General features: G+C 40.8%; 1 protein-coding gene across 2 annotated transcripts in view; it reads right to left on the bottom strand.

The window, feature by feature from the left end:
• Window positions 1–9,829: 9,829 nt before the first annotated feature.
• Window positions 9,830–22,091, bottom strand: part of LOC138757492 (uncharacterized) — a 105,328-nt gene continuing 93,066 nt past the window's right edge. Inside the window, exons 6-7 of one of the 2 annotated variants that reach the window (XM_069924935.1) lie at window positions 12,606–12,683; window positions 9,830–12,059 (exon numbers count right to left, since the gene is read on the bottom strand). In XM_069924935.1, coding sequence (XP_069781036.1) covers window positions 12,610–12,683 — 74 coding nt within the window. In that variant the 3' untranslated portion in view covers window positions 9,830–12,059; window positions 12,606–12,609. Of the gene's footprint in view, window positions 12,060–12,605; window positions 12,684–16,015; window positions 16,090–22,091 lie in introns of those variants that run through there. The other variant, XM_069924936.1, reaches the window with a different exon arrangement.

The raw sequence follows: 22,091 nt of genomic DNA, 5'->3' as shown, positions 1-22,091 counted from the left end.
CTAGTAATACAGCAGAAGAAGTCAGCAGACTGACTAGCCGTGTAATGTCTCCTCCACATTGCTGGCTGGTCAGTGGTGGGAATTCCACTGTCATAATATCAACTACATCAACAAATAAAGAAACTTAACTAATGCTTTCTCCCAATTTATTCATTATTGACCCTTTTCTATTGCTTCTTCACAGCCAAAAACACGTAATAAACTGTCTAGATGTTTATTTCCCTTTCAAAAAATAATATATATGTAATTAAATAATAAATATCTTCGTTCTTTATTGGCTTAAACATTTTCCAATGCTCACTTGCTCTTTTTTGTTTCTAATATTTTTGTTAAACTACTCATGAATTTGATTCAAAGTGGATTCTGCTCTTTACAAAACAGTAAAGGAAAAAAAACCTGACCTATTTCATCTGAATCTACAGGATATTTGCTTAGCACTAAATATCAGCCAGATGTTAAAAAGCTGTTGTCAGAAAGACACATTATTAGTCTTTCATATCATTACCAGTACAAAGGGAGTTGAGACATTTTTTTTTCAAGAAAGAGCTCCATCTGATAGGGAGGCATGGAAACTTTCAGAAGTTGTTCAGCTCAACACATTGATCACGAAGTAATATGCACATTAGCATTCCAGTCTCCAGAGTGAACTATTAACCAAGGGTTGAGATTGATGAAAACAAATATACAAAGGATAAAAAGAAAGTAGTTTACAGTGGCTTTTACAATTATTTCAATTGTTCAGTGAAAAAGGATATATAGTATTCTTGGTAAATGCTGGTTTCAACACTATACTTATATTGTCTCAGAAGCTTCACTTCTTGTTGGGCGTCATCTGAAGATCATAGAACATTATCTCATTAGCATCCTGCTGCTTTTTACATAATTCCTTCCTATCTGAAAAAACTCACAGCTGAATAAACAAGGTTCCTGCTGTTTTCACCACCACTCCCATTCAATATGTTCTACATTCACTGTTATTTATCATATTTTATTATGCAAAATCAGTTTTTTTTCTGCTAATTCCCAGTTAATTGAAAATAACCTCCTTTGTGTGAAATAGCTGAAAGGGTAATCCTGTGTCAGAAATACCTTATAACCAGTGAGCTTCAGCAAGCTTGCATATTCACTGTTCACTTCAGGTGCATTACCACATAGTCATGTGGAATCAAACATTCCAAAAACTTTAAATGAGTTGTATTACATACTACATCAGGTTGGTATCCAGTAAAACTCCGATAATTGAGTATGATTAGGACTTTTTGTTGAAATAACTTTCCATTATTCTGTACCAGTTAAATGCTATATCTAGACTCCAAGGAAATTAGGTTTAGAATGTGGAGAAAATCTGGGATAGCTAAATAAGAGGACAAATGGTAGATTCATGCAGATTGAGTGATAAAGGCACACAGAAGACCACAGACACTGAAATCTGAAGCTAAACATGTGTCAAGCAACATCAATGGGAGAAAAAGAATGGTGAAACTTTTGAGTCAAAATGCTTGTTTGAGATTGGTGATGTGGAGAAGAGAAGCCAGAGTAAAGAGGACAGGGTGGGAAGGAGGGGAGGGTAGGAACAGGGGTGTGATAGTACAGATTCTATCACCAATGTGCATATGTACATATGTACAGATGGTAGTGTAGGATGACTGTGATTGGCTGAGAATGTAGCCACACCTACTGGCAGGTCTTAAAGGATTGCTCCTAGCCAGACCAGGTCATTCTGGACTGGTCAACCTACTTGTGATATGCTCCAATCTTTTAGTTAATAAAAGCCTTGGTTTGGATCAACAAGTCTTTGGTTCTTTCGACGCACATTACAAGGGGCACCACATAGGATTGGTGAACCAGGTAGAATTGACAGATGCCAGACAGAGGCAAGAAAAGCAAAAGGGATCAGGTGGAGGAAGATGTGTCATACAGGGTGGAGGTGTGTGATGAAGAGAACAAGTTCAACAGGTTCAAAGAATAACAAATCCTTGACACGTGTTAGTAGAAAACAGTAATCTTTATTTATATGCAGGGAATTCACAACAGGGAATACACTCACATACACTCAACTGCAGCACACAAATTAAACACTTCAGATAAAGATACTTGCAACTCATGATAGTACATGAGGGTTACACAATACTCACCACCGCTATACAATATGTAAATACAATATACTAATCACCGGAGAAACAATATTCTAATTACAACTGTAACAGGAGCATACCACTATAGTCCCCATCCAGTACTGGCATACATCACACAATTGGTCTCCAGCGTCACCCACAGCTCACAACCTGGAGTGGAGCTCAGGGATGTCTCAATGAAACCAGAGAGCAATCTGCTCCATGTGGTGGACTTTATGCTGCAGCTGGCTACTTGGACCAGCCCAGCTGTGCCCATGTGATCTGTAAGGGCTACTGGTGTTTGGAGGGGCAGGTTCAAGTGCATGCACATGACCTAGGAGAACCAGTTGCACAGCAGCCTCATCTGTGAGTGGATCTAATCTTGATATGGGGAAATTACTTTCAACTTGCCTCCTGCCTGGCTGGTCAGATGACTCTCCAGAAGCAAGCAGATGGAAATTCCTTTGTTCAAACCAGTTTCCTATCCGACCCGTTGGATAATCCTTGGACAACACTTCACTCAAAAGTCACTGCTCCATGTCACTCTATCCACAAACTAATACAAACTCAGGGGACACACACTATTATGATTGATGGTAGAGTGTTGTGTTCAAGAATCTAGCACTACCTCCTTCACCAGTGGAGCCCTTCCTGTTAGTCCTGTTCACAAGGGCTGCAGTAGGACAGATACCCACAACAGGAGACCCAAACACATGCTCAATAGTATTGTGAAAAGCATCACAACCACATGTATCCAGTCGAGACTCCTTGAACCTGCTTGCAGCTCCAATTAGGATGAGGAGAATGGGTTCAAAGGGCAACAAGTCCTGGACACATTAGTAGAAAACAGTGATGCTTATTTACACATAGGGGAATTTGCAACAGGGAACATAACAGAAACACGCAAACTAGTCAGATAAAGATACTCACAACTCCCAATAGTATGTTAGGGTTATGCAACAATACCCTCCACTGCTCCACAAAATACACACACAATATGTTGACTGACCGACAAACAGCAGTCTAATTACAAATACCATGGTGTATCCAGCATCACCCACAGCTCATAACCTGGATCGGATCCTTCCTAGTCAGTCTTCTGGCATTGCGCTTGACCCACAACCTGGAATGAAGCTCAGGAATGTATCGAGGGAACCAGAGGCCTATCTGCTCCATGTGGTGGGCTTTATGCTGCAGCCGGCTAGAGGGGCCAGCCCAGGTGTGCCCACATGACTTGTGAGGACCACTGGTGTCTGGAGGGACCAGACCAGATGTGCCCACTTGACCTAGGAGGATCAATTGCATGGCAGCCTCAGCTGTGGATAGATCTAACCTTGATTGACATGGGGAACTTAATTTCAACCTGCCTCCTGCCTGGCTGGTCAGATGACCCTTCAGGAGCTAGCAGATGGAAATTCTTTTGTTTAGACCTGTTCTCTGTCCAACCTGTTGGATTATCCTCCAGATAACAGGAGGGTGATTAATTCTAAAACTGGCAGTGTTTGTCTTCTAATCATCCACTCCACCCTGTATGACTCATCTTCCTCTGCCCTTTGTTTTTCTTGCCCTCTCTTCCTCTGACTGGTGTTTGCCACTTGACTGCTTCTGTCTGCCATGTTCAAGAACAGAATATTCCAATACAATTTTAGTTTGGTGGCTAATGTTTGATGCAGATTGGTAATCTAAAGATGCACTGTAGGATATCAGAACACTGAAGTTTGCATAATTAAACAGTTCATGAAAACAGTCCACTTCAGTGGTGGTAATGGGATGGACAACAGTGGAAGTCCCTCAGCAGCGAGTGCAGACCCAGCAATTCGATCTGTTGGTGCTGCTGGTGTATTCATATGCCAGCCTGAGGTACATGTCGAGGACTTGCATGACGCCAATCGAGGCAGCGATGATCAATAGCATTTTCCACAGCAGCATTCTCCTGTGGGGGTGCGGGAGTGAATTGCAAAACTCACTCTTGTCTGATTTGTTTTTGGGTGTGGATACATGACAGATTAAGTTCACAGAGTATCGCAACCCATCGCGTATCTCCTGGCCCACACGTTATATAATTTCCTCTTTTATAGGCAAACCTGGTGGCTATTGCACCCATACTCTACCCAATTCCTCAGGGTTTTGAACTTCTGTCTCCTCCAACTTGGTGGTGTCAGAGGTCACCAGATGGCATGAGGGGGGACCCTCCTCCCCCACCAGTTGGATGGGAATTGAGGTTGTCCACTGCCTGCTGCAGCACACTGAGCCAACCCTGCAGTGTATTGGTGGGCATCAGTGAGCAAATCAGTTCCTTGAGCAGACTATTCATTCGCTCAATGAGCTCGGATGCCTATGGGTGGTAGGGAATATGTAGCAACCACGAGATACCGGCCTCCACTGCCCATTCCTGTACTTATGTCCCTGTGAAGTGTGAGCCCTGGCCAGACTCTACCTCCCTTGGTACTCCAAAAATGGAGGAGAGGTATTGTAACCCTTTAATGGTGCTGTCCAGGTCGGCCCACTGGTAGGGCATTGCCACCAGGACACCCGAGTATGTGTCGATCATTGTGAGGGAGTATTGCTTTTTATTTTGGCATGGGAGAGGCCCGATATGGTTAATATACCATACCTGGCCCGCACCTGAACCCCTTTGGTTTTACTCGTTGACAAATGGGGCAATTGGAAACCACAGTTCTTGCTTCATCATCAGAGAGTGAGACCCCAGACCCTCCGCCACGTCACGTCTCCTCGGCTCCCATATGCCCATGATGCCATGGGTCTGGTGAGGGGGTGGCTCTGCTCAGGTCGAATAGTGGTAGAGTACATTTGACTGGCTCAGTCCACAATGAAATCTCTTGGTGCCTGCCACATTGACCACCGCCAGTGGGCTGATAACGCCTCAAACCGTGCATCTTGGCGCCTCACAGTTTGGCGGGCAGCAGCCTCCTTTGAAGAAGACCGCAGAGCCCACCTCACTGACAAAAGGCAAAGGAGGAAAAACCCAACACCCAACCCCAACCAACCAATTTTCCCTTGCAACCGCTGCAATCGTGTCTGCCTGTCCCGCATCGGACTGGTCAGCCACAAACGAGCCTGCAGCTGACGTGGACTTTTTACCCCCTCCATAAATCTTCGTCCGCGAAGCCAAGCCAAAGAAACATTTGACTGGCTCAGTCCACAATGGCATTGTGGGCAGCTTTAGCAGTTTCCCTGGAGGTGTGTGCGTCCATGTGGAGGACCGTGACCATTCTTTGTTTTGCAACCCTCCAAATGAACTGCCAGTACTGTTGTCCCCAGAATGAATGGCCATGGATCTGTCACCCTGTCTACTGCCACCAGGCCACCCATACTGCCATGCTGTTTGCCACAGCCCAGAAATCCATGTAGATTAAGCCTGACCTGGTAGTCTCTTTAAGGGTGAGCCCCACAGCCACCAGTTCAGCCAGTTGACTGGACCCCCCCACCCCCTCGAGTCAGTATTTTACTCGTGGCAGGATGGAGCATCGCCGACTCCCACCGTTGTTTGCCGCTGTTCCACCAGTTGGAGCTGTCAGTAAACCAAGCTTCTTGCTGTTGTCCTGGTCTAGGGTGTCAAACAATTGTCCTCAGGACATGGGGAAAGGCTGGACTGTGGGTAATTTGGGTGGGACATTTGGGTTGGGACATGACCTCACATAAGCAGCTCACCCCTTCAGAACCAGCCTCATAGCACAGTCCACTATGTACCCCTGCCACTTAACTGTGGAGGACCGCTGGGCACAGCCCTCTTTATGGGTGGCATCCACAGATTTAACCCATCACATAAATGGGAGGTGCAGCTGAAGTGTGACTGTCTCTGCTGCCATCTGGTGCTCTGTGGTTGGCAGCGCAAGGTATCAGGCAAGCAGCTAATGTTCAGATGGGGAGTAGCAGGAAGCAGCTTCGGGGAGGGACTTGGACCAGAAGCCATGTCAGACAATGTGACCTTGCCTCTTTTGCCAGAGGCTCCTCTCTGCCCCCCCGCCAGACTGGAGTGGCCTTTGAAATGACGGGTGTCTGCCACGAAGGCCAGTTGTAGAGCTTGTTCAATGCCTGTTTTGCCATTTCAAATGCAGTTTGTTGCTCAGATCCCCAATGAAACACAGATTTTTTTCCCTGGAAATACTGTACAGTGGACAGAGGAGCATGGTGAGATGGGGAATATGTTGGCGCCAGTAACCCAAAAGGCCCACAAAACTGTGTCTCGACTTTGTTGCCAGGTGCCGCAGCATTGAGGATTTTGCTTTTAGTGGCTGCAGGAATTTCTCTGATGCCGGAGTGCCACTGGATGCCCAGGAAAAGGACAGTTTGACTTGGGACCTTATACCTTTTCCAGGTTAATGGCCCATCCACACACCCGCAGTGAGATGATTAATGTTGAGGGCTTGTGCTACCGCTTCCTCTGAGGAGCCGTGGGAGAGGATATCATCAATGTAGTGTGCCACTGAGTTATCTGGTGGTGGGGAGTGGAAGAGCTTGATATTTATTAAGTCCCAGACAATTAAACTGTGACACAATGTGCGGCTGTGCACATAACCTTGAGGCAAGCAGCAAAATGTATGCTGTCTGCCCTCCCAGGTGAAGGCAAAATGATCCTGGGAATTGGGTCTGAAGGGGATAGAGAAGCATTTGCAAGGTCAACAATGGCATACCAATGATTATTCTCCCGTTCCCCCAATGTCCTAAACAGTGTGACCACATTGCAAACTGCAGCGGTGAGGGGAGGGGCTGTGATTTGTTCAGTTCTCTGTAATCGATAGTCTTACACCATGTGCCATTTTTCTTTCGCAAGGGCCACATCGGGCTGGTGAATGGTGAAATGGCAGGCCAGATGACTCCTCCACACAATAGTGCATCTATAGATTCTGTGATCTCTTTGTTGCCCCCAGACACCTGGTATTGTCAATTGCTGACTACCTTGGAGGGTGGAGGAACAACTATGGGCTCCCATTTGGCCATCCCAACTACTATGGTCGACAGAGTGAACTTCCCATTGTTGTTGCGTTGTGATTGTCCCTTCAGCATATTCATGACCAAGATATTCTCAGGAGAGTCGGCAACCAACATGGGGATGGAGCAGGGTGCATCATGGCATATGGAAAAGCAGAGGGTAACTTCTCTAGCCAGGATTATGAGCCTCCTAAACCCTCTATAGAGACCTGCGGTCCTCCCAAAATCACAGAATTGCCAGGGATGATAGTGTCTACAATGGCCATCCAACATTCCCTTCTCCCCCCTTATACGCTACTGGGATATATGGCCTCAGGTTACCCGGCTGGGAGAGGACTGCTGAGCATATCTGCCAGGTGCCCTAGCATCTATTTTATGGGAGGGGTGCGGATGTCTGCCACTCCACGGGTGCTGTTTCCTGCTGCCAGATATAGGCAAGTTCCAGTCGCAGCAGGGTTCTCAAAGCTGCCCTCAGGGAGTCAGGGGCCACTGTGGGTGGGGGAGGAGCTGAGGGAGGGTTCTTCAGAGTTGTGAGTGGAGACTTCAGAGTTCCTCCCCAATAGGGCTTCCCCCTGCAATGCTCTTTTCAGGGCACCTACATAATGGAGGTGAGGATCCCATGAATGCGAGTGTGCTCCACGCCAGCGCTCACCAATGCCCGAAACAACCAGAGGCCCTCGTTGCCCATCCTCACCTCGGCTTTGTGGACTTGACTGGCTGCCCCCACATTCCATGTATTCAAGCCCTTCTAATAATCTGATGGCTTCCCAGATAGTCTTCATGGTTGCTGGTTCCATGAGAGGCAGGATCATTCATTTTAGGTCAGGGTGCACTGTGGTGTCTATGTAGCTCATTAGGGCTTCAGTAACCCTCACATTCTCAGGGAAGAGGCTGAGGGCTCCCCCATATATGCCCATAATAGAATCCCATTCCCTGAGGACCCTTGTCCCCTTGCTAATCATGTTCCACTGTGGCTAACGGTATAGGTTCCATTCTGGCAGAGTTGGATGCCATCACAGATCACTTCAGCTGGTGCCGCAGAGCATTATTAATGATTTGCTAGTCTGATAAGCTACCCAAGTGCTTGCTTCTTGATGGAAGAGGTTCACATTGGGGGCTCCATGATCCCAGAGCCTCAGTACTTCAAGAGAGGGGTATGTGACAGATTATAGATATGTTTTTGGGAGATAAATTGGGGCAGATTTTTTTAGTGTAGGTCACATACAAACACTTCAAAACAGATCTCATTTAAAATACTGGAGCTCTGCTCAAGCTTCAAGTACCTTTAAAAAACTTTGGAGAGTGCCCAAGAGACTTCACTAATGGATTGTTGTTTTGAAAAGCAACAGAGAAAAGAACTCACAGGAGTAGATTCAGAGCTGCAGTCTGTCTGGGAGTGCCGTTTGCTGTTCTAAGAGGGTCATGTGGTTTTTTGCAAGCAGAGTGATTATCAGTTCTGCAGTTTTATAGTCAGCAGGAACAGCTGGGACTGGAACAGGACAAGTTAGCAAGTTTGTGGGAAAACCGCATTTTGAAGACGGGTTGTGAGTGCTTAGTTCGCCTGGTCAAAGCCCTTGTGGTTCATACAAGAGGAGAGGACTGGCTGCCTAATGTTTCACTTGAAATAAGAGAAACAAAAAGGAACTCTATGGGGACCTGAAAGAAAGGTTATCATCTGGAAAATCCTGATAGGGCAAGTTTCATCAGCAAGATTAGGTGACTAATGGTGGTACCTCAGTTGTGAAAATCCTGGAACAACAAATCTCTCTCTGCAAATCTAGAAGAACCTTCCTGAGCGGTAAACATTTACTTTTCAAGCACCAAAGCCTGGTGAACTTTATACATGTTAAATTCTGTGCACAGAATAAGAATTGCCTGCAACCAGAGAACTTGGAAGAAGGAGAAGTGAGATTGAACTGTGAACCAAAGAACTTTTCTTAAATTTACACACACATTACATAATTAGAAGGGGTTAAGTTAGGTGAGTTAAGTTAATAGTGATAAGATAAAGAGTGATCCTCTTTTCATGTTTAAAGATAATTAAAAGCAACTTTTGTTTAAGTAACCATTTGTCTTGGATATTATCTATTGCTGCTGGGATTTGAGGTCCCCTGGCTCATAACAGGTAAAAGAGACAAATGAAAAATAAGCAAATTTTAAAATATCTCCAATAATAACTCAAAGTGAATTTAACAATACTCACAAAAGTCAATTTTCAATTCATGAAAGTAATTAAGACAAACTGCTATCAGAGAGGTATTGGTTGCATTCTATGATGTTTTTGGTTTAGCTCATATCCATAACTTAAATTCATTCATTGTATTTGGATGGTTAATTATTGTTAGATAGTGTTAGATGGAAGATATCCAACAATAACTTCCTGGTTCCATATTTATGTGTCCAGTCCAGTTATTGAAAAATAGCCTCTTTAGTTCCAGCTAATAAGCAAACATGTCCAGGATTCCAGAATCTCATCTTCACTGGTAGAAAGTGGGACTCCTACAGCCTATTATAGAAGGGCACATTTCACGCCCACAAATGAATAAAGATCATAATCAGACAAGGCCATGCCACCTCTTTGAAGAGGTGGTTGCAGCTTTATGAAGTGGGATTTCAGGTGGTCAATTTCAGGCCGACGGATCAACACCTTCCTCATCCCAGAAGGCACATTTCCAACTCTTTTCACAAACATTTGCTTGCAGATAAATGGATTGCAATTGGAAATTTTAAAAAACTACATTATTCAGAAAATTTTGCCCAGTCATTATTTTTAATAGAAGCTATTTAACTTGTGCTACTTCATGCCTCAGCTCCCCCCAGCAGTGCTATATATGGTACAACATTTTAAATTTGACTTAGAAAATACCAATTTAGAGCAGGGGTGGGCAACCTTTTTTTAAAACTTACATTCCACCTTAAGCAATCCCTAAGCCATGTGCTCTGTGATTAGTAAGGGATTGCTTAAGATGGTATAGGAGTGGGAAGGGAAGGCTGAGAATCATTGCTCTTGACCCAATTGCTAATTGAAATATTTTGTTTGAGAAAAATTGTTATTGGCCCATTTCCTTTGGAGTTACCACCTTAAGCAATCCCTTACTAATCACAGAGCACTTATGGCATAGGGAATACTTAAAGTGAAATGTGAGTTTTTAAAAAAGTTTGCCCATCCCTGATCTAGAACAAGATTGAGGTTCAACACAAATTTCAATGGCCAGCAAGGCTCACCAGCAGTTTCCTTTACAACTGTTAGCATTTACACACTCTTCTGATCAGAAATTCTTTGGCAGTTCATCAGTATTCTGACCTGCCCCGTGGCTCTTGTTGCAGGTAATTGCTGCACCACCAAATTCTCCTTAAGAGTTCATATTGGTAGCAGTATGTCCATGCCCCTATTGGTAGAATCCCATTGCAGAATACTGGCCAATACTCTATACAAATGACATTCATCATTCTTTAAGTAAGGTTATGATATGGTATGCCTGGATGAAAGCTGATTAATATATTTTACACCACGGACTCTAAGAATTTAAGGAAAATTAAATATGTTAAGTATCGAAGGATGATGTGTTAAAAAGGTTTCATTGCTGTGGGGAGAAAGTTTGCACATTCTGAAGCTAAAAGATCACTGCTGTTTTGCTGCTTTTGTGTTCACGTTTGCTGATTGTGCAATGATGCAAACTTCTTGATTTAAAAGCAAAATCTAGTAATAATACATGTAATAAAGCATTTCACCCCTCATTGCGTTCTGCTGCAGGTCTTTTGTACATTCACCAGTGGCTTTAGTTATAATCTCCATGAGCAACTTTACTATTTCATCTGCCTTATAAAGTTATAATCAGAAAGGATCTGGTAGCAAAAAAAAAAGTGTTCTATTGCTCAAGGATGGAACGATCAAGGAGAAATGTATTTTAACAATTAGAATTTAGACAATATCATTAGTTGTTGTGAAATTTCTGGGCCTTGGGGATAGGGGGTTGTATTTAATGGGATGAAGGTCATCAATTAAAAAAATTGAGAATAAGTACCTTCAGAGTGAAATCGAGTCTATTCTATCACTGATAATCTAATGAAGAGGAAGCATAAAATAGGGAAGAGAGTGCACAGTTACCTGGCTACAATCTATTCATCTCTTCTTTTTAATCTGCTTTCTTCTTGAGTTTTGAGAGCACAGTAACATTAGTTTTTCTAAGCCAGGATGCATTTCCTAAACTGTTGAATATGATGTGCGCATGATTTAAATCCAGCCTGTAACCTCACAATGGGATAGAAATTGTCTAAATACTAAGTATGGATTCAAATCACAATTGGTTTAAAGAACAATGTTCTCTGCCTGGGCACAACAACCAGTATGAGTCACATTGTAGATGACAGAAACTCATTCTGAATCCCCTAGGTTCTCTAAGGTAAGGTATGAATACATTTGTATCAAAATATTTTTCCAGTATAAGATCATGCAATGAAATTACCTTCATTATTAAAGAGATGAATCTATGCTCAGATGACTCCTTGCTTATTTTTGACACAGAGGAATCTGTGAACATAATGTGTCTGTCTGTTTAACTATCTTATCTATCTATCTAGTAGTTTTGTCTTTTAAACTGTTAATTCTAAAATATGTATAGTAGAACCCTTGGTATCTGTAATTCAAGCAACCGGCAGCCTCAAGCAACCAGCAAAACAACTGAGGAAAATAAATTTTAAAAATTAAATCAATAAGAATAAAATAATAGGTAAAAATACATAAGTTTAAAAAGATAAAAGTAAATGTTTTCTGAAGTAGTACATAAATCTCTGGTGAAGATGGAAACAGATATTCAGCCAGTGAAGAGCCTTGGTCATGCTTTGCTTGTAGCAGCTTTTTGAATAAAGTTGTGTGAAACAATAGCGTCGCCCAGGATGAAGAGCTGGTTGATGCCGCTCGCCATTAGTATGGTTCTCTTAAAGTGCCTCCTGATCCTGCTTGATAAGAGTCACCCAGGTCAGAGGCTTTATCTGTAAACATGGAGGAGGGGGTGTTAATTATTTATAATGCTATAGTTCATCTTTCAGGTGGCTGTGTGGAGGGAGAGGCACCTGCAGATGCAGCAACAACTAAATGTTTTCAAAGAATGTGACTGAAAATAAAGTAAAATGATTTAAGGTTTACTTATTCATGCAAGTGAATTTTGTTCAGAACAAATACAGTATGATATTTTTTTAAAACTGTTCTTCCTCATGTGGGTCTATTTGTTAGGCATTGTAAAAGTAAGTCTCAAGCAACCAGAAAATACACTTATCCACCATCTACCAATCTCCATAGGTGCTGGATATCAGGGGTTTTACTGTATAACCTTTCTATCTTTATAGTTATTGTCTCCTTTAATTTAATTCAATTAGTCTATAGTTATAGCTTTTCTTTACAAGTAAATGTTCAACAACAGCAAGTAAGTATTTCAGTGCACATGCATTGTATCGCATGAATCAGTGTGTGAATCAGTACATCTTCCAGGAGAATCACTTAGAAATAGTAGTTTAATAAAAATTAACTTGTAATATTACCTTCTCAATTGAATGAAGTATTTTCATGTTCAAGTGTTGTAGACAACTCTAAAGAGTTTTCTTGGTCATTATTTTCTCCTTGTCATGAAATACAAATAATAAGATCATAACAGTAACAAAGAAAAACCTTATCTGTCCTCATCTGAGGATGCTCTTTTTGATTTTACGCCATAGCCCCTTTCTCACTTGCATCCCACTAAATTGGCTGTTCTGTGTCCTGGGATAAGAATGAGGGTTTGGCTTTGAAACACTTGACCACCCCTAACTGGGACACCAAATGCTTTCACACTTGCAAGGAGCCATCCCCGGGGTTAGGACTGTTCTATCTTCTACCAGTGACATCATGACACATCGAGCGATGGTGGACCTGCCCTAAATCTTGAGCAATGTATTATGATCTTATATTTGAACAAAATTAATCAGGCATAATTATAACATAATTAAGCTGTATGAGCCCTTCAGCCCCTGTTGTTGTTGTGCTGATCTATATAAACCTTTATAAGGGACCGTGGAAAGTGTGAGCAATAAATAGCAATAGCAGACAGTTTTTAAACAGGGTGGGAAAGATAGTAGTGCTTTAGTGCTCAATTTATACAGAGTGGGGAAGTTGGTAGCTCGATCGCATACAATTTATATAATGTAAGAAAGTTGGTAACACTACCATGTACAATTTATAAATAGCGTGGTTAAAAAGCTATGGCAGACCTGCCCTCCCAGAATTCCATGTGGCAGAGAAAGAGCTGTATGCCTGGCTGCATGCATGGAGCATTCATAGAGGGGTTTCTCTGCCACATGGCATTTTGGGAAGTCAGGTCCGCCATTGTTTTTTTCCCATGGTCTTTATAAATTGTGCACTATAGCTCTACCAATTTTCCCACGCTGTTTAAAAATTGTCCACTATTGCTATTTATTGCTATTTATTTCCTCTCCCTCTCCCCACCCCCCTCCCCATCCACACTGCAACTTACCCACAGCAAAGTTTATACCTTCATTTTAATCTTTTCTTCCTGCACTCACGCAAAAACTTGGGTCATTTCAATCCCAAAATGCAATTACCCATTTCACACTTGCCTGATCACAACACCAGCATCTGCAGACACCAGGGATTGTATTAGGAGTTGAGGCCATCAATCCCTGGCATAAGATGATGTCAAGTGACACTGGACTTGAGCTGATTTTGCTTTCACACTTGCCACTTGAAAGGCTGATTGGCCGTTAATTCCTGGGACCACTTGCAAGTTTGAAAGGGGCTTATGAGTCTCAATGACAGATATTCATCATGTAATTTTATTTCCCTTATCAAATCTACACTGTATTTTACAAGCTCCCATTTTTGTAAAATAGGATTATCACTTTAAGGGATAGTATAGACAGGAGGAACTGAATTGTCACAGATAACATTTAACATTTCACACAAGAACCATCACAACACAACTCACAACCCAGTAATAATTCGATACATTGGAAGAACTGAGGGAAGGCTTGTCCGTCTGTTCCAGATTAAATACATTTGCAAAGACACTGTGATTTCTGACTGCTGGAGAGAAAACAGCTCTTTGAAGCTGCTCTTGTGGCCAGCCATATTTTTGGAATTCAGAGCAAAGCATGTTCTGTGAATGACTGGGCCTTTTCGGATCGACCTGTGCCAGGAGAGTATTTTGGGAAGCAAAGTGCTTCATTTTGATTGCAACTAACAGTGAAGGTCACTTGGAGAGACCGGTACCAGAGTCTTGGAAGCTTCATTGAGGCTGCCCATTTTGAGATTTGCCTACAAAAGGACCAGGGATGTTATGACTACAGCTTGTGTGGATGGACATTTCATCAATGGTGACGCAAGGAGAACTCGTGAGTCTGTAGCAGCCACAACTCCAGTCTTCCCATTAATTCTGAGCATAAAATTATAAAGGCCTACGTTTCAACATTGAATTTAAAAGACTGAATTTTGAAGTTACTTTCTAAATTTTGACCTGAACGCACACACACTAGTTCTCCTATGCGGAGTCGCGGATAGATTTAGTGTTAAGGATAGTTTAAGAGTTAAGACCATACTTTAAGAATAAGAAGTAAAATTAGTGTTTTAAAATTAAACACTGTTTGTTTCATTGCCCATTGCTGCTCATTGCACACGGTTCATAACAGTATCACTGGATATATTTGGGAGGCTTTTCCAACTTTTTGCACTTGACGAACATTGAGTAGCTGAGTAGTTAAAATCCAGCAGAGTCATTTCAAATTCCATTTCTGCCTATCTCCAGTTTAATGTTTATTTTTGTTAGTAGATGTGGTGTTAACTGTATTTGGGCTACAGCTAAAAATAAGGATTTCTTTCATCAAGAAGGCAACAATTTACATCTCTATGCCACCCACCATTTACTAAAATTTATTAAAATGCTCCAAGCTGCTTGAACAATGTCCTAAAGGAAGTTTGTAACTGAAACAGAAAATTAAGCCCTCAACAATTTTTAATTAGAATAGTTAATTAGTCCTTTGAACTTGATATAATTCAATACTTCCAACAGTGATAATAAAAGCAATTTTATTCTCATAGACGAATCCATTTGGCCTATCAAATGCTTGCCAACTCTCAGAGCAATCCCATTATTTCCCTGTATCCCACTTGTTCTCATGTGTGCATCAATTCCACCCTCAATCACTTTTCACTCAGCTACACAAGCCAATTAACCTACCAACCAGCATGCCTTTGCGATGTGGGGTAAAAAACAGAGCAGCTGGGGGAAAATACAAAGGGTCACAGGGAAAATGTACAAACTCCACACAAGCAGCACTGGAGATCAGAATCAAATCCTGATTGCTGGAACTGTGAGACCACAAACTGTGTTTCTATATCCAATGGAACGAGTTCATTAACTAGTTAGCCCTTTAAAAAATCCTTTTGATGGGACAACAGGAGCTAAATACTTTGTTATGTTAACTAGAAATAGTTGCCAGCCTTAACTCTAAGGGATTGATTGTCAGAATCTAGGTTAATGCTCTGTACAAGTTTCATTCCTCACTGGAACCTTTTATGTGTCCAATTATACCTTAATTTAATTCTTTATGTCAAATAATGATGTGGTAGGTTGGATGAGCACTGTTGAATATTTTAATATTTTAAAAACTAATTTAAGGAAGAATTCCATAGATTAAGTAACTGGAGGACGATGTGTTCACAAGGCTTCATGTGCAATCTCAGATATAACTATATAACCATATAACAATTGCAGCACAGAAACAGGCCAGTTCAGCCCTTCTAGTCCATGCCAAACACTTTCTCCCACCTAGTCCCATTGACCTGCACCTGGTCCATAACCTTCCAAACCTCTCTCGTCCATATACCTATCCAACTTTTCCTTAAATATTAAAATTGAGCCCACATCTACCACTTTGGCTGGAAGCTCATTCCACATTCCCATCGATCTCTGATGTTGAAGTATCATCACCATTTTGTTGTCCTGCGCTCACATTTGTGAGATGATACAAATTCCTTAAATAAAAAACAAGTCTGATATCAAACGCTCATAATAAAAGCATTTCTCCTCTCTTTCATTTCTACCATGGGGTTTATGTGCATTAATCCACCATTATTCCATATCCTTGGTTGTAATTTCCATTATTCAACTTCACTTCCTTTAGTGCCCTCTAAAGTAATAGTTGGAAAGGTCTAGTCATCAGTTAAAGGAGATTTTTTTTTAAATATTGATCTGATTTCTGGTTGTCAAGATGTTTTGACAGGGTCTGGGGCATGGAAGGAAGATACAGAATGTGCATCTTTAGAATGCAAGTGAGTCTCGCCCATATTTTATAGTCTAGCGAAAGGGAGATGATCCAGAAGGATGAGAGAAAATATCTCTCTGGTTAGTACTTGTTTGTTTCCTGCCCCTACAGATATCGATCAAGTTGTTGGGCAAGTGATAATGTTTTCAGTCAATTGAGGACACAAATGTGTCACAAATCCTGAAGGTCAGTTTATGATCATATGCAATTTTAAAAACTACGCAGTGGCCTCATTTAAGAAAAGCAATTGCGCATCTACTCCCCTCATTTGGACTCCATACTATGGTTTAAGCAACACCATTTCCTGCCCAGCTGATGTAACTGGTGAGGTTATAATTTAGATCTCAGAAACACAGTCAGAATTTTGTGGGCTCTCTGACACAGGACATTTAACACAATGCATCTTTCTAGGATGAACTCATACAATGAAAATATCTTCATCTGGATAGTTGAATAACATATTTAGGTTGCTTCTTGTTACTTTGTAGCACTGAGTAAACTGTCTCCTCCTGCTGTACATGATCCACACCCAACTCTATCTAGGATATTGCTCAGAAATCTTTGATATAAATTTGATTTCAATTTATAAATCAAAATAAAACTCGACTCCATTATTGAACTGAGGGTGAGTTCATTCCAACACTCCATTAGACAGCACAGAATGAGTGAACTGTCAAAATGAAACAGCTACATTTTTGGATGTAATCGCAAAGCTGGTGGTTGGTGGTAGCAAATGAAGTACCGGCCAAGTAATGTCTTCTGCAAAATGCAATCTTAATACAGTATATTCGAAAAGTGTCTTGAAGGAAATAAGAGAGGGAATGGGAAGGAATGTTAAGAGTTCATGCAGGTGGAAGCACAGCTGCCATTAGTAGAGTGAGGACAAAAATGAGGAACCACACAGGAAGCACATTCCAGGCACCTACTGCTCCATGGAAAAACTGGCCTCACAAATAGCTTTTAAGCTTTCTCCTCTCACCTTAAATCTATGCCCTCTGATATTTGACATTTCCACCCTGGAAAAAGAACTCTGACTATCATAATTTTACAATCTGCCATTCTCCCTTCTATAGGCTTCAGTTTTGCTTTGGAAAGTCCATAAACTGAAAAGGAAGAACTTTTGTGAGTTTATTTAGAGACAGAAAGAACTATTCTGTGAAACTAACCTTTCTTCTACTGATAATAGCTTTTAAATATGGCATATGCATAAAGCTTATCCAAGAGGACAAATTATTTCTTGTACAAAAAATCTTAAGAGAGAATATGCTACAGAACTAAATGGTATAGAAAAAGATATAATGAAATTGGAAAAAGAATACCAGAGAACAGGGTCACAAGAAAAATATAGACTGCTAGAGAGTTTAAAAAATTGAAATATAACACACTACAAATGTATAGAACATTAAAAAAATAAAAACTAAGCAAAAATATTATGAATTAGGGAAATGGGTTCATAAAAAAGAGGGAGAAATTAAGAAAGGGGGAGATTCAAACTAGAGGACATGGTTTAAGATTGAAGGGGAAAATTATAAGGGGAACATGAGGGGAAATTTCTTTACGCAGAGGGTGGTGGGGATGTGGAATGAGCTTCCGGCAGACGTGGTCGAGTTGGGATCATTGGTTACATTTAAGGAAAGACTGGATCGTTACATGGATAGGAGGGGACTAGAGGGGTATGGACCAGGTGCTGGTCAGTAGGACTAGGAGGGTGGGGATTTGTTACAGCATGGACTAGTAGGGCCGAACTGACCTGTTCTGTGCTGTAAGTGGTTATATGGTTATATGGTTATATGGTTATATGGTTATAAAGTCTTGGCAGTTAAAGGCAGAGGAGTCATCTAGAATGATAAATACAATAAAAACAGCTGATAACATAACATCTAATTAAAAAGAAATAAATAATACTTTTTGACAATATTATATGAAATTATATAAATCAGATAAGATGGATGAATTTTTAACAAATGTTGAACTTACAAGATTAGAAGATAGAGAACAAATTGATTTAGACACCTCTTTCATAAGAGAAGATATCAAGAAAGTGTTGAGTACTTTACAAGCTAACAAATCTCCAGGAAGGATGGATTTCCTCCCATGTTCTACAGACAGTTTAAAGACTTATTGATACCTCTTATGATGTATGTATTGGACCAGGCTGTGGAGACATAGACCTTCCTGGAATCTTTCTCAACTGCTATAATATCAGTGTTACCGAAGAAAGGTAAAGACCCATTAAAAACTTCTATCATATCGCTCCTTAATGCTGATTATAAAATATTTAAAAAGGCATTAGCTAATAGACTGGGACAATATCTGCCAAAGTTAATACATATAGACCAGGTGGAATTTGTCAAAGGAAGTCACTCTTCAAATAGTCTCATTAGATTATAATATAATACATATGGCAAAATCAAAGTTGAATCCAAGCATAGTTATCTATCTAAATGCAGAAAAAAACATTCAATTGATTATGATGGGCTTTGTTATTTAAAACATTGGAAAAATTTGGTATAGGCAGAAAATTTATAAATTGGATAAGAACTCTTTATCATAAACCACAAGCCAAAATTATAACTAATAATCAAATGTCAGTGGTTTTTTTCCTTGAGTAGATCAAGTAGGCAGGGGTGTCCTCTGTTTCCTGGACTTTTTATCCTAGCTATTGAACCACTGGCGGAGATTATAAGGAGAGATCCAGATATTAAGGGCTTCAAAGTTGGACAGGAAGAACATAAAATTAGCTTATTTTTTGATGATGTGCTATTATATATGTCAGACCCAGCTGAATCCTTGATAAAATTAAAAACGACATTAGAAAAGTATGGAAAAATATCAGGTTATAAAATAAATATGGACAAGAGTGAGATAATGCCATTGAAAATTTTTGATTATGAAAAATATCAAAAAGGTAGTAGATTTAAATGGAAGGTAGATGGAATCAAATATTGAGGAATGACAGATAACAACCTTTAGAACATATAAATTTAATTACACTCCTCTTTTAGAAAAATTAGCAAAAGATTTACAGAAATGGAAAGGCCTGCCAATTACTCTAGTGCAGTGGTTCCCAACCTTTTACTTTCCACTCACATACCACTTTAAGTATTCCTATGCCATAAGTGTTATGTGATTTATAAGGGATTGCTTAAGGTGGTATGTGGGTGGAAAGAAAAAGTTTGAAAACCACTGTTTTAATCATTCCAAATTGACTCGTTATGTGCACGGTTTCATCACTCCAAGGGAAATGGGCCAATTACAATTTTTCTCAAGCAAAATATTTCAGTAACAATTGGGTCTAGAGCAGTGATTCTCAACTTTCCCTTCCTACTTAAGCAATCACTTACTAATCACAGAATACTTAAAGTGGTCTGTGAGTGGAAAGTAAAAGGTTGGGAACCACTGCTCTAGTGGGAAGAATAAATTGTATTAAAATGAAGGTAATGCCAAGATTACAGTATCATTTCCTATTGCGCTACCTACAAATTTCTGTAAATTATTGAATAATTACATAAGGCAATTCCTATGCAATAATAAAGTGCTGAGAATTTCACTGGAAAAGCATAGCCACGCCTACTGGCAGGTCTTAAAGGGTTGTTCTTAGCCAGACCAGGTCATTCTGGACTGGTCGACCTACATGTGATACGCTCCAGTTTTCTAGTTAATAAAAGCCTTGGTTTAGATCAACAAGCCTTTGAATCTTTTGGCACGCTCTACAGGCTGCAGACTCCAATAATGAACCTGTAATTGAAAGATGTCCAGTTTGGAGTTAATGACAAACTACTCCTCTGTGATATATCAATGGGACACCCACACCCAGTAGTTCCGGCATCATGTAAATGTCGAGTATTCAACTCTGTGCGTGGCCTCTCACATCCATCGATTAGATCGACCATTTGCATGGTTTCAGACATGTTCATGTGGCACGGTCTTAAAAATGACATTACACAAATGGTGAGGTCCTGCATTGCCTGCCAAAAAGTAAAAGTTCAGCGGCATACTAAGGCACCACTGCAGTCCTTCCCAGCAGTTACTCGGCATTTTGCTCATGTCCACGTGGACATCATTGGTCCGCTTCCTTTTTCAAGAGGATATCATTAACTTTTTACAGTAATAGACAGGTTAATGCGGTGGCCCAAAGCTTTGTCTGCAGACACTTGTGTTCGGATGTTTCTCTGAGATGTTTCTCAGTTCCTGGGTCTCTCATTTTGATTTATCAGCGCATATTACTTCGAATAGAGGACCACAATTTACTTCCTCGCTGTGGACGGTCTTGACTTACTTGTTCTGTACAACAATTCATCATACAAATGGCTATCATCCTCAGGCAAATGGAATGGTGGAAAAATTTCATCGACATCTCATGTCAGTCAGCCTTGATGGCTCAGTTAGATGGCCCGAACTGGGCTGATGTGCTACCCCGGGTATTACTGGACATTAGAACAACTCCAAAGGAGGACCTGCAAGCTTCATCTGCAGAGCTCATGTACGGCACACTGTTGGTGGTTCCAGGGGAGTTCGTCCCCTACCATTCCAACTCCAGTGATGATCCTAAGGAACTGTTGAGCAAGCTAAGGGAGGCCATAGGAAAATTGACCCCTATACTACCATCATCACATGGAAAACACTTCTTTTGTGCCTGAAGACCTCAAAAACTGTGAATATATCTTCATCCGAAGGGGAACACTTGGTCAACCTTTACAGATGCCCTACAAAGGACCTCATAAGATACTCAGACAAATAAGGTTGACCTGGATTTTTGACATTGGAGGGAAACCAAAGTCTTTCATTATTTACAGGCTTAAACCAGCTTATGTGGATGTCTTCCCCACTGCCATCTTCGATGGTGGCACTACAACTCCCAGGAAGCATGAACTAGCGATGTGACATCAGTGCGTGATGACATCAATGCGTATCGAGCACGTGATTCTAGCTTTTAAAAGGTTGTGCAGGTGATGAAGAGTAAATCCATTTGATTTACTCTAGAAATGTCTTGTGTGGTTATTTTGTCTTGTCCACTGTGATTCCAGTGCCCACACGCTTTTACATGCTACATGGTTGTGTGTGAAGGTGAGACCTTTCTGGCAGGATATTACTGAAATATTAACAAGAATTACAGAGGTGGCTTTCACGAGCAACCCGGACCTTTATCTTTTGGGTAATTTCATTGAAATAAGTAAAAAAACTAAGTAAATTCCAAATTTCATTTGTTAGTAAAGCCTTAGCAGTGGCTAAGAAATGTATTGCAATTACTTGGAAATCCAACTCCCCTCTACATATGGCATGATGGACGCAGAGATAAATAGTTGTATACCAATGGAAAAAAAATTCCATGCAACTTAAAGAGCAAATATGACATATTTATTAAGATATGGCAGCCATATTTGAATCATACAGAGCCCAATTATAACTATAAATATAATAATATAAAGGACAATAATAGATGCTGCTATTGTATAAATACAAGTGACTTCCCCATGTAGAATAAACGTGAACCCTGATGGTGTGCGGGTTTATACTGTGAAAGGAGGGAGATCAAGTTATAATATTGGAGCGTTTTTCTATGTATATTTATGAAAAAAATCAAAAATAAAACATTTTTTAAAAAAAAGGAAAGTCCATATGCACAACAGCCACAGCCTTGCCTTCATTAACCCTCTCTACCAATGAATCTCACAAAGACTGGCTCAGTGGAATTAACAAGGAAAGGTAATG

Source organism: Narcine bancroftii, chromosome 3 (assembly GCF_036971445.1).
Source record: "Narcine bancroftii isolate sNarBan1 chromosome 3, sNarBan1.hap1, whole genome shotgun sequence".
Taxonomy (NCBI): Eukaryota; Metazoa; Chordata; class Chondrichthyes; order Torpediniformes; family Narcinidae; genus Narcine; species Narcine bancroftii.
Note: the sequence above shows the minus strand (reverse complement) of the source record. Positions and strands in the feature narration are given on the sequence as shown.